The following is a 14306-nucleotide window of genomic DNA, read 5'->3' as shown; positions in this document are numbered from 1 at the left end:
CTTGGCAGCAATGTTTTTCAACCAACCAGAACCATTTTCAAACTCGTCCAAGATATCATTGGGTCAAATCTTCTGACCAAGTTTCATGAAGATAGTTCAATAAATGAGGCCTCTAGAGTGTTAACAACGTTTTACTATAGGCATATAAGAAAAAAAGCCCTACCCCCTAGTGGCAATGTTTTTTAACCAACTTGAACCATTTTTGATCTCATCCAAGATATTATTGGAACAAATGTTCTTACAAAGTTTCAAAAAATGTGGGCTCTAAAGTGTTAACAAGGTTTTTCAATAGCCATATAAGGAAAATGCCCCACCCTGACAGCCATGTTTTTCAACCAACCAGAACTTTATTCAAAATTCTTCAAAGATATCATTGGGCAAAATCTTCCGACCAAGTTTCATGAAGATTGGACAATTTATGTGGCCTCTAGAGAAGTAACTAGGTAAATGTTGATGCTGCACAACCGGCGATCACACAAGCTCACCATGAGCATGTTGTGCTCAGGTATGCAAAAAAATCAAAGGGCAGTAACTGTCTGAAAGATTAATTGACAGAAACAACCTTACAATATACACATGAACCCTTAGTACAGAATGTCTTATTTGTAACAAAAGAGCAATAACTCCCAGACAAATTATTTGAGAAGCATGGCCACACAACATTCTCATGTCCCTCCTGTAAAGAGACTGCATACACAGTTCCATCAAATTCCTATCATCACTTTCTGAGACATTTCATGGAAACAAGAAATTTGTTAGAAAATATCCCATTTAAAATCAAAGAACAAACCTAAAACCATCTTTGCTGACATATCAGTAGGGGACTCACAAGTAAGCAATTCATACATCAACCAATAGAAATTTTCTATTGTATTGAAAAAATGTAAGCCTTACGTTTTTTAGTCAATCCATTGTTTTTCTGGCCTTTTAAACAACACAAAACAGCTGGAATAAAATCCGTTCTTTTGTTCCAACACCAACACCAAGATAGACACCTGAATCAATACTATCTCAGGTGGACTCACGCCCCCACAAACCAACACACTGCCATGAATGCTTTATAACTGTTGCCATAGCAACTCCACAAATCACTGAACGTCACTGTTTACTGCAGATATAATGGAGGACAGTCCTTAGGTGCTTTATTTTGATGCACCAGTAGGAAAAACTGAATATCCATTGCTTTCTATTATGTCTTCATCACTTTTGTTTGGTTACAAGAGAGCAGTAATTGCAATTTTTCCAAATAAAGACAGACCAAGAAATGCTGCTCCAAGTGTTTCTTTGATTTGAGAAAGACCGGATTGCTAAGGTGATAATTTAGCTACTGGCTTCCATGGAGTGTACAGTATTGATCTGCAGGTATTTCCTGTATCAGTCATCAAGTCTGCATTACCAGGCCACATGACTACAATGTATATTGGGAATTACACAAGAGACAACTGCAACTGTTTAATAACAGGAAAAGTGTTTATTTATGGAGCTTTAATAATGAAAGGACTGCGTTCTCCTGCAACAGTAATGAACAGATCCTTGGGAAAACTATGCTTCTGTTAATTCAGTTCAAGAAGTTTTTCAAAATTTCCAGACAAAATTCTATTTAATACATATTTCCTTACACAGGTGCATTAAAGTAGCAGGACAGATATCGTGCATATGCAACTACATAATTATCATGAGAAACAATGCATCCAAGTTTGAATATAGTACATTGAAAATGTTCCAAACTCTAGGAGAGATATGGTCAATGGACAGACAGACTGACTAATGTTACTTGCTTTTCAAGTATACTCTGTTCTACTACATCTCGTATGGGTATAATTACATGGCGAGAAAACATATAGCATCATACACTTGTGCATATAGACAAAGAATAACTCAAACTGAACAAACAAAGGTGACACATAGCAAACCACTCTTGAGTTTGACAGAGAGCCGAATGGGCTCAACCATATTAAACTTAATTAGGAATTATATTATTTTAAATGTTTGATACTGTATCATCCATGAACAGGGTGGCCACTTAAGTTCTGCAGTCAAATTCTCTCATTTTTCCTTGATTGGAATTTGAAATAGCATTAATTGGCGAATTATTGGTAAAGTAACAGTAAGCACATGTCCGAATTGATACTTTTAGTCATTTTTTATAACCAATTTTTTGGGGGGGGGGGAGGGGGGGGGGGGGGGGGGGGAACAAACATAACTAGAAATGGCGCGGAAGAGGCCGACGCGTATCCCCAAGCCGCATGTTTGACCCAGGGGCGCCCCAGGGTTGGTAATGGGGCAATGCATAGTTGAGATTGACCGTATTGTCATAAGAGAGGTTCAGTATCAATTTGAAGACAATCGGTGTAGAAATGAAGAAATTATAGTAAAATAACCTAAAACAATGGCTGTTTGTAAAACATTCATGCCCCCCATATGGGCTGTCAGTTGTAGTGGCAGCCATTGTGTGAATACGTTTTTTGGCACTGTGACCTTGACCTTTGACCTAGTCCTAAATATCAATAGGGGTCATCTACGTGTCATGATCAAATGTACCTATGAAGTTTCATGATCCTAGGCGTAAGCTTTCTTGAGTTATCATCCGAAAACCATTCTACTGTGTCAAGTCACTGTGACCTTGACCTTTGACCTAGTGACCTGTAAGCCAATAGGGGCCATCTGCTAGTCATGATCAATGTACCTATGAAGTTTCATGATCGTAGCCATTAGCGTTCTTGAGTTATCATCCAGAAACCATTTTACTATTTCGGGTCACCGTGACCTTGACCTTTGACCTGAAAATCAATAGGGGTCATCTGCCAGTCATGATCAATGTACCTATGAAGTTTCATGATCCTAGGCATAAGCGTTCTTGAGTTATCATCCGGAAACCATTTTACTATTTCGGTCACCGTGACCTTGATCTTTAACCCAGTGACCTGAAAATCAATAGGGGTTATATGCGAGTCATGATCAATGTACCTATGAAGTTTAATGATCTTAGGCATAAGCGTTCTTGAGTTATCATCCAGAAACCATTTTACTATTTCGGGTCACCGTGACCTTGACCTTTGACCTAGTGACCTGAAAATCAATAGGGGTCATCTGCGAGTCATAATCAATGTACCTATGAAGTCTCATGATCCTAGGCATAAGCATTCTTGAGTTATCATCGGGAAACCATTTTACTATTTTGGGTCACCGTGACCTTGACCTTTGACCTAGTGACCTCGAAATTAATAGGGGTCATCTGCGAGTCATGATCAATGTACCTATGAAGTTTCATGAACCTAGGCCTAACCGTTCTTGAGTTATCATCCAGAAACCATCTGGTGGACGGACATACGGACGGACCGACATGTGCAAAACAATATACCCCCTCTTCTTTGAAGGGGGGCATAACAAGAGCTGTCAGAGGACAGCGCGCTCGACTATTCCAGTGCTTGACAGTAAAACGTAAGCCATCATGGGGAAATTGTTCATATTCAATAATTTATTAGACGATCTTTCAAAAATAAAACAAGAGCGCCGCATGACGGAGCAATATACGCCCGATTCGTGTGCCATTGGAGATGATACACTGATGATTGATGTATTTGTTTTGGAAATAAGCAAAAAAAACAACAACAACTTATATAACTGATATATTCATATATATGCATTGATATCAATAAGTGTACACTTAGTCTCATTTGTTCTCTAAAACACAATATTTAAATCATAATTGTTTAGACCTACATAGGTATAGAATGGCAGTATTTCCTGTACTGATATTACTTATCTTGAAACTACTGACCAAGTTTGGTAAAGATCGGATGAATACAATTTGAATAAGAGTCCGGACAAAGTGGCGCTGTTGAAAATGGACTAATTGACCCTATGACCTAGTTTTTTACCTGGCATGACCCATATTCGAACTTGGCCTAGATATCAACTAGATGCAACTACTGACCAAGTTTGGTGAAGATAAGATTTATACAATTTGAATTAGAGTCCGGACAAAGTAAAATGCACTAATTGACCCTTTGACCTAGTTTTTGACCCAGCATGACCCATATTCGGACTTGACCTAGATATCAACTAGATGCAACTACTGACCAAGTTTGGTGAAGATCGGATGAATACAATTTGAATTAGAGTCCGGACAAAGTGGCGCTGTTGAAAATGCACTAATTGACCCTATGACCTAGTTTTTGACCCGGCATGACCCATATTCGAACTTGGCCTATATATCAAATAGATGCAACTGCTGACCAAGTTTGGTGAAGATCGGATGAATACAATTTGAAATAGAGTCCGGACAAAGTGGCCCCTTTGAAAATGCACTTATTGACCCTATGACCTAGTTTTTGACCCGGCATGACCCATATTCGAACTTGGCCTAGATATCAACTAGATGCAACTGCTGACCAAGTTTGGTGAAGATCGGATGAATACAATTTGAATTAGAGTCCGGACAAAGTGATGCCTTCCGCCCGCCGCCCGCCCGCCGCCCGCCCGCCCGCCAAGGGGTTTCACATAATACGTCCCGTATTTTATACGGGCGTATAAAAAAGGAAAAAATAAAATATTTGTGTGTGTGTGGGGGGGGGGGGGATTGAGAGGGGGTATAATGTGGGGTGTGGTCATTTATAAAACGATATTTCAAAAATAAAAAAAGGAAAAAAAAAATTGGGGGGGGGGGAGGGGGTAGGGTGGGTGAGAGGGGGGGGGGGGTATAATGTGGGGTGGGGTAATTTATTAGATGATGTTTAAAAAAAAAATGGGGGGGGGGGGGGGTACGGGGGGTGGGGGGTGAGAGGGGGGTATAATGTTGGGAGTGGTAATTTACTGTGAAACCATTTATTTTTGTCAGCACGAAATTTCGTCCTTTTTAAAAAAATGACTATTTCGTCAGCACTTAAATTCGTCCATTTCTGGTTTTGAAAAAAAAGCGTCCGATTTGTTTGTAATGTTTGTAATACGCGGTTGCGAAAAAATCGTGCTGGGGAAAGAGGGGTGACACTTGGTAGTCACTTGCAGTAGGTGGGCCTTGTTTGGCATTTGCCAATTAACAAGTCTGTTATTTCAGGTGATAGTAACTGTCCCTTATTATTTTATGTCATTGACACGTTCTTTGTTATGATTAGTGGATAAGTGGGACTGAATAACCGTTAACGAGTGTTTTAAACAACGAAGGTACGGGTTTTTTATGTATATGAACAAAAATAGTAGATGCAGTAAAAACCAAACAACCAAACACAAATCAAAATGTTCTTTATTAATTTGTAATAAAAGCGCAGAATATATTTCAGTCTGGTGTTGATCACACATCGTCATATTTTAATTGCGTTTAATAGAATTGTCTTTAATCCGGATTCGCTGCGTGTTGGCTGCATAATCTGCAATACCCCTGAAAAACACAATACACACAATGAGTAATAAAGTTGTTAACAATTAGTGCTAATCAACACTATTCTACCTAAACGAAGTCGACGCATTCGATACAGCCTTATTGCATTCGCGTTTTACAGGAAATGTCAGTTGTCAGTACACTGTATAATGTACACCCCTTTGTGTCAAAACCGGATTTAACTTGAGTGTGAATAGTCGACTGTTATATGTTCTTTGTATCAATACCATCTGGGTATCTGTACTATAAGTATACCAGTCTACAAACAAGGTGCGCGCTTCCGCATATGGGTATTCGGACGTTCAAAAAATTGACCTACGGTTTAGCATTCATGCCGTCGAACGCATTTAGCAATATAACTTGTTTTTTTTTTCACTATTTCTTTACTTGCAAAAAATACTAGTAGCTTATAACTTACCTTGCAATATTTTTTTACTCGCATTTTGTGAGTGTGCGAGTGTTAATTTCGAGCCCTGTGAACATGCGTGGATTCCGCTGGATTTAAGACGAAAATTAATGTCTGACGAATAATAATGGTTTCACAGTATTAGACGATGTTGAAAAAAAAACTGGGGGGGGGGGAGGTTGGGGGGGGGGGGAGTGATTCTGGATAGGGGCATGGGGTATTGTTTGGGTGGAATCCGTTGTGGTATTCAGGTAAGTGTTGTTTTGTCAAAGTAGTAATAAAAAGTGATCATAAATAAAGAGGTTATGGCAATTTAAGCAAAATGTTCAATTATCCAAGTGTAAAAGGGGCCATAATTATGTAAAAATGCTTGATACAGTGGTCTGCTCTTGTTAATAGGTTGGGGTCATGTTGGTAAACAAGTATGCAACATATAAAAGCAATATGTCAAAGGATATAGGAAATATTTGGGGTAGTACGCAAACTTTAACATAGATTTATCAATAATATGCATATTCTAAGTATAAAAGGGGCAATAATTATGACAAAATGCTTGTTAGAGTTGTCTGCTCTTGTTTATAGGTTGGGGTGATGTTGGTAAACAAGTATGCAAAATATCAAAGCAATATGTCAAGGGACAATGAAAATAAATGGGGTAGTAAGAAAACTTAAGCATTTGCTGCATATTATAAGTGGAAAAGGGGCCATAATAATGACAAAATGCTTGATAGAGTTGTCTGCTCTTATTTATAGGTTGGGGTCATGTTGGTAAACAAGTATGCAAAATATGAAAGCAATATGTCAAGGGACAATGAAAATAATTGGGGTAGTACGAAAACTTTAACATTTGCACGCTAACGGAACGGAACGGAAACGCCGACGCCGGGGTGAGTAGAATAGCTCCACTATATATATTTCATATATAATAGTCAAGCTAAAAATAAGTAAAAATCTTTGACCCGGCCCCACCACAACCCCCATAACTTTGGAGCCAGGGGTCAGATCAAAATTCAAAATAGTGCAAGGTTGCTCATATGCTCATAGCTACAATGTGTGTAAGTTTCAAGGTTCTAGTGCTAATAGTGTAGGAGGAGATAGTGGCCAGGAAGGACGGACAGACGGACAGACATACAGACAGACGGCGGAGATAACCACAATATCCCCACGCTATTCAAAAAGCGTGGGGATAATTAATGTAAAATCATTTTCAGCTTAGAATTTGTGTACACTTTTGTTCGAAATTCCCAGAATGTTTCTGTAATTTTGCCATTTGTTTGAATTCTCTCATTTTTTTCATACATAGCATTAGGTTGACTCAAGATTCCTGCATTCAATAGTCAATGGCCACCCTGAAATGTAACTGACATAGAACTATTACATTTCAATCAAGACTGACAACAGTCCAAATCATGCACATGCTTGTTGCAGAGCATACAAAGGTTACATATAAACAAATGGGACAGACCTTGTCAACAAAGAAATTGATAAGCCACATTTATGTTCCCCAGTGGAGGAAGGTGAGTGGCTGGGGAGATGGGGGTGGGGGAGACTGTATAGTATAGAGAGACTCCAAACTGGTCTTTTGCCTATCAATCATGTAACTAAAAAAAGGTAATAGCAAAATTATTGTTCAATATTTTACAGATAATGTTCAATGACATACACAAGAGGTCAACATTTATTAAATTCAATGATAAATTGAATATTGCAGAGCCATTTTTGTGTACAGTTCATTGCCACCTAGACAGGTACAGTCAACAGGATTATGGAGATGGGTGGGGTACACACGCATATGCAGGGAGGTCGAAATAACATGTACTGCAGTACAGCATACTTCAATATTTATCAAGTACAACTTTGTAAAAACACACTTAGTGGTACTTATAATCATGCTTTATAACATAGATTTTGAGTTGTGTGCATAATTGTGCATTTCCTTTCTTGGAAACGTATAATTTAAAAATTATTACATTATATATTTATAAATTGTGTAATGCATAAAGTTTACTAAATAAAACAGGATGTAATCTTGTAATATGTTCAGTAATTTCAAATTCGCCTATGACAAATTATTGCAATTTGGTAATAGTGTAATTGCACCAGAGTGAAAAGATGAATAGGTTTGAAAGGGTGACTTACAAAGCGCGGGCTGCCTTGCTGATGTTTGATGTGCTCTTGCTACGTTGCTTGGAGCGGTACTCCGGCTCAGATCGGTAGCCAGCATCAATGTCACCTGAACACAAGAATAACAGGGTCAATGTCACCTGATTTAGATCATAACAGGGTCAATGTCATCCAAACACAATACTAACAGGGTCAATGTCACCTGAACACAATAATAACAGGGTCAATTTCACCTAAACACAATAATAACAGGGTCAATGTAACCTTTAGTTTCAATGAAATCCGCCAAAGCACTTCCAAAATATGGCTCCAGACGGACAGACGGAAGGACAGACAACGCCAAAACTATATCCTTCCGTCTATGGCAGGGGATAATAATAACAATAAGGTAGAGATTATCTGCAAACAATGATGACAAGGTGGATTTTACCAGAGAACAAGAGATGTGTTTGTCAGAAACACAATGCCCCTTTCTGCGCCGCTTTGAAGCCACATATTTGACCTTTGACCTTGAAGGATGACCTTGACCTTTCACCACTCAAAATGTGCAGCTCCACAAGATACACATGCATGCCAAATATCAAGTAGCTATCTGATTCTGAAGCGACATAGAAGTTATGAGTGAACCCTTAACGCGAAACCTAAACGCAAAGTGTGAGGGAAGGACAGACGGACGGACGGTCTGATCACTATATGCCCTCCTTCAGGGGCATAAAAATGATGACATGGTGTCATGATTTGAAATCAACGTCGAAGAATCAAACCTTACACACTTCATGCTAGATGAGCCAACCTGTTAAATGAGTATTAATGCTGTTGTTTGATGCATTCTGTCAGTATCAACAACTGTCCCTTCAAAGGTTGACCTACCTTTCACTGAGCGAGCTGGCGCTTCATAGCTGGGCCTGTAGGAGTTCACATCTGCAAGAAAAACAGACTTCAGTCAATGTAAAACTGCCCTGAGCATTCAATTTGTTCACTTATAGAAAAGGAAATATTTTCACATGATGTGCTACATTTTTAACACATCATGTTTTCAGTGTGCACAATTTTTCGTATTCAACAATTCAGCAGCATTTAACCTTCCAATGTTATGAATTCAACTAACAAGCTTTTTTTTAATAAACATGGAAATATGCTTAACATTATCCAAAACAACATAATAACAAACAGACACAACTTAACCATTTTTATTTGAAGGTACAGTAAAATATTAAATTTATAAATACTGACACCCTTTATTAAAGTGTTTTCAGATATTATTTTATTGTTATATTTAGTAATAAATGGACTCCAATGTAAATAAGGCATTATGATACTGTTACAATTTTGGGGGGGGGGGGGGGGGTAAAGTTCATAACTTCACAACACAGTATATACACTCTACATTTTATTTACACACTACCAGAATAAATATATACACCAATAATGTTTATTTGTTAACTGTCTTCACAATCTAGGTAAAATCCATTCTCTCTCAAACTTCCACCAACTCTCTCAATTACTAGTACTTGTATCTTTACATCTATACGTTCAATTCTACTCTCTCCTTAGCTCCTCACTGAACCTGGCTTTTCATACAAATCTGCCCACCCTCCGAAGCAATTATACTCTTAAATTATATGTCATATTTGTTATATTTACAAAACTACTGTATTAATCTTATTATAAGACGTGAAAATTAACCGCAGATTTTCATTAAAGAGTTTGGACCAGTCCAAAAAATAAACTTGAAAATGTTCAAAGATTTGTTAGTGTAAATGTTAATTATTACAGTTGATAGGCACATGAAAATAACACTGACATGGTAAGAAGCTATTATTATGTATTAAATGTATTTTAACAAGAGATGTTTTTCAGAAACAAAATGCCACCTGTTGCGCCGCTTTAAAATAAAATTTCAATATATCATTTTGCAGGTTTAGAAATTATCTCCCTTTTAAAGCTTATTATTTCCCCTGGATTGTATTTTTTTACTTTTGACCTTGAAGGATGACCTTGACCTTTCTACACTCAAAATGTGCAGCTTCATGAGATACACATGCATGCCAAAAACAAAGTTGCTATCTTCAATATTGCAAAAGTTATGGCTAATGTTAAAGTTTTCTGACGGACATACAGACAGACAGACAAACGGACTGACAGTTAAACTGCTATATGCCACCCTACCGGGGGCATAAAAACTTACCTGAAATATACCTATTGTGCATAATTAAATTTGGAATCTGAAACGAATTGGTAAATTGTATTGTTCATATAATGTGAACAAGTTCTAGCTACAAATAAACAGTTTTAATGTATATCTGTTAATTCTTCATCATTCAAAAGCATGCACAAAATATACTCCATGTAATATCACATCAACATTGTGGAAAACGTGGACTTAAATATTTGATTGCTGATTCAGAAGCTTGTACAAAGGTGAGATTTTGTGGTTAAAAATGTGTAGTGGGTTTTTACAAACTGTGGCAAACCCTTTCTCTGAATAAACGAGACTATTGCCAAACAATATAGTCCCCTACCGGCTCCGTGCCATTGACAGAAATTCCACCATTGTCAGATTTTTTTTTCGTTGTTGCCATAGCAACCAGAATTTATGACGTAGGAACAAAATGAAATGACGTGCATAATGTCCAAATTGCCATCTATCCATGTTTCAAGTTTCATGAAAAAATATTAAGAACTTTTAAAGTTATCGCAGGATCCAGAAAACCACCATTTTCAGCAGTATTTCTAGTCTATTTGTTGCCATAGCAACCAGAATTTTTGACGTAGGAACAAAATAAAATGACGTGCATAATGTCCATATTGCCATCTATCCATGTTTCAAGTTTAATGAAAAAATATAAAGAACTTTTAAAGTTATCGCAGGATCCAGAAAAGTGTGACTGACTGACTGACTGACAGACAGACAGACAGACAGACAGACAGACATACAGAGCGCAAACCATAAGTCCCCTCCGGTGAAACCAGTAGGGGACAAAAACTATTTGTTTAAGCATCTACAGCGCTACTACAATTCATCACCTCTATGTTTCCAGCTGCCTGTTCTGATTGGATGAGACAATTAAAGAGATGAATTTGATTGACAGCTTGCATTATGTCAGTGACTTGCATATTAGAGATCATTGTCAAGGGCGGCACACACAATGACATAGAACTGTATAATTTGATGCTGGGTAAGTCAGGTTATTGTTTGTTGCACTACACAAGCGTGAATTGATACAACATGAAAGCAAGACAATGAAAGACACAGTAGAGAAAGGGAATTAAAGAGCGTGTTTAAAACTGGCCCATGGCTGCCTCATGATATATTTTTGAGTGACCTCTTATTGACTTTGAATGACTTACCCTCACAACAACCTACCATGATTGAGAACTAATTGTGTAGTCACAGTATAATGCAGTTATTTGCCATATGATGTTTTAGAAGTTAAATGATTTTTAAGAAAAGATGTGTTTGTCAGAAACACAATGCCCCTTACTGTGCCGCTTTGAAGCCATATATTTGACTTTGAAGGATGACCTTGATCTTTCACCACTCAAAATGTGCAGCTCCATGGGATACACATGCATGCCAAATATCAAGTTGCTATCTTCAATAGTGCAAAAGTTATGGGCAACATTTAAGTTTTCAGACGGACACACAGACTGACGGACTGACTGACAGTTCAAGTGCCATATGCCACCCTACCAGGGGCATAAAAATATGATGAAAGCACTTGAAACAATGTTATTACATTTTAGACATGTACTTTATCTACCATAATTAAAATTCCATAAATATCAAGCTCTATATGCAACAGTGTCCATTCTAGACCATGTGATTGCACGATTCACGCTATTTTTCTGAAGATTGCGTATATTTTAAGCATGTGTGCGACAAAATTTGAACGTTCAATATCAAGATCAAAGCAATATCAAATGCAATGGGTTGTTGTTTTGAAAAATCGATATTGGAAAATGAGAGCACACTCTTTGAAAGAGCGACAGAACTTGTAGGCAGTCAATACCTGCAGTAAAATCATGCAGACAACGCATGACATGATTGCCATAAGTGTGTGTATTTGTGAAAAATTGTGTGGGCTTTGTTATACCTAACTCAATTAATGCACAATATGGTAAGCACTTCACGATGATATTGTGTCCAGTAACTTAGAAAACTGATGATTAAAACCCGGTGTAATAATTGTGATAATTTTGCATTTCATGCATTATATTTTTAAAACATGTATTCGACACTTGACGCGTTTTAACAAATTATCGTTGAATTAATTACACATAACTGTAAACGTCTTCATTATTCTTGAAGGAGCGTTATTAAATTTATTATCCAAAACACGCTTCCGAATTTTAATGTTAACGCGACGTTAACAAATTATAGGTTCAAATACACTTCCCATGTATTTAATAGATTTCTTTGTATCGATATAAAGCAGGTGAAAATCATGCTGCATGTCACGTCATCCGCTCGGTGAGAGCGTATCAATTGTTGTAACAAAACTTTGTAGCGCTGAGCTCTGCATATCATGAAAGGCATGCATATCAGTAAATGTCTATTTTTTATTATTTAAAAGGATACAGAAATATCATGTGGTAACATATTTTACTTTTTTAGTCAAGAGAGTTCATTACTATGGAAAGTGCTGTTTAATTTAACAGTATTTCACTGACCTGACAGTATGTAATAATATTTAAGGTAAAACGATTAAACATTAAAACAAAGATGTTTAAAAATTGGTATTTGATAAATGCCCCCCTTCCCCCTTTTTCTGAAAAAAATCCCCTAATTTGTAAGTCAAGGGGGAATTTCCCCTCTACTTTTGGTTTTCTAGAATAGACACTGATGCAAGATTTTGAAAACTGATACTGTTATGAATCATGTTACAAATTACACTCTGTGAACTTGTATTTCACAGGTCTATATCTAGCTGTTAAAATTCCAATTTAATGCACTATCACTGATAAAGCTAGATTTCGGAATCAAAGTGTTGAAGGCACTCTATTGCATAGCATTGATACAGCTAAATTTTCAATTTTCAATATTTGCTTTTCAAAGTTTTAATAAAACACAACACATTTGAAGTGTCTGAATTTCAACAATTTGTGTGCACTGTTCAGCAACTAGAGCGTAGAATTATATGGTGATATAAATTATTTTTCGGCGTAAGCTGCATACGCCAGCTTTTCACCTTAGCCTGACCTTTGTAAGTGTCCAATAAAATTCCAATAAAATTTCCCGCAGCTAGGTACGAATGAATACACTTCATTTATTCCATTGGCTGATTTGAGTATACCACCAGAACATTGGAAACATATCCGCGTCTTTGTAACACTGTTTTACTGTATGAAACAATTTTATCTCGAATGAAAAGGCTTAATAGATAGAACAGTTTTACACTCAATTCTCGACATCAATACAGTTTGTGCGTACACCTTTTATTTTCAGAGTATTACCAGCGCAAGAGCATTTATACTTAAAAGGCTATGTTCTCATATTTAGTACTTACTTCCTTATTCCTGTCAACATGTTAACATGTAAAAGTATAAAGAGCAATGGAAGCGAGGCCTCACTTTAAAGCATTGCATTTCAACCCGCGAGGTATATCGGGTCAATTCGCGGACATTCAGAGTTTATATACAGGTCATCACCGGAGTTGGCGGCCAGTAAAATAATCGTTATATAATAAAGACGCTATCCGTGAACTAGGTGACCTGGAATTTTCTTTAGACCAGAAATATGTTAAATGAAGATATTCAGCAATATAATTATGGTATGTAAATAATAGATTCTTAATGTGTTTTCAACAATACAATGATAAATATTATTGTTGATAAATTTAACAATAATTATTCGTCCATATTGCCTAATGTACTAAAGTGATATTATGAGCATGTAACAGTTTATAGGTGTCTATTGCAACCGTTGATTATTTTTTATGTTTCTACTTCATATACACTTATATTAATTAATGCAGCATCATCATACTAAAACAATATACCAGAAAGAGAAAAATAATGCATTTGAATATCAACCGTACTTTCGTTTGACAACTGATCATAAGTTTACGAGTTGAACCTAAATTTAGTTTTAGTGCAGATTTGTTCATACGACACAAAGACACGAAATTGTTTTACGGATCATTTCAGCTTACAGGACTGGGTGGGTCACGTAAGAATATCGAATATAAAATATATTTTTATAAACAACTGGTAGCAAGGTGAGTTGCAGATAATTAATCAGTAACCACATTTTAACTAACTATTTTGACCTGTTAATTCTTTTCAGCTCAATTCAACAGTGCAAAATGCCCATAATATCACTTTAAGCATTAGCACGATGATAATTGATACTGTTAATAATCGAATCAAATAGCAATGCCCGACAAACCACTAAAA

General features: G+C 36.8%; 1 protein-coding gene and 1 long non-coding RNA gene across 17 annotated transcripts in view; both read right to left on the bottom strand.

The window, feature by feature from the left end:
* LOC127847484 (sorbin and SH3 domain-containing protein 1-like) overlaps window positions 1-14306 on the bottom strand; it is a 379963-nt gene that overhangs the window by 125866 nt on the left and 239791 nt on the right. For all 16 annotated transcript variants that reach the window (XM_052379427.1, XM_052379439.1, XM_052379429.1 and 13 more), the window contains 2 exons: window positions 8778-8828; window positions 7923-8016 (listed from right to left, as the gene is read on the bottom strand). In XM_052379427.1, coding sequence (XP_052235387.1) covers window positions 7923-8016; window positions 8778-8828 — 145 coding nt within the window. The remainder of the gene's footprint in view (window positions 1-7922; window positions 8017-8777; window positions 8829-14306) is intronic.
* LOC127847509 (uncharacterized) lies at window positions 3615-4456 on the bottom strand. Its single transcript, XR_008033999.1, has 2 exons — window positions 4328-4456; window positions 3615-4171 (listed from the first exon to the last, which is right to left on the bottom strand). It is a non-coding gene; the product is annotated as an uncharacterized LOC127847509 (long non-coding RNA).

The sequence above is a fragment of the Dreissena polymorpha genome, chromosome 10 (assembly GCF_020536995.1).
Source record: "Dreissena polymorpha isolate Duluth1 chromosome 10, UMN_Dpol_1.0, whole genome shotgun sequence".
NCBI classification, from domain to species: Eukaryota; Metazoa; Mollusca; class Bivalvia; order Myida; family Dreissenidae; genus Dreissena; species Dreissena polymorpha.
This window is presented reverse-complemented; position numbering and strand designations above follow the sequence as displayed.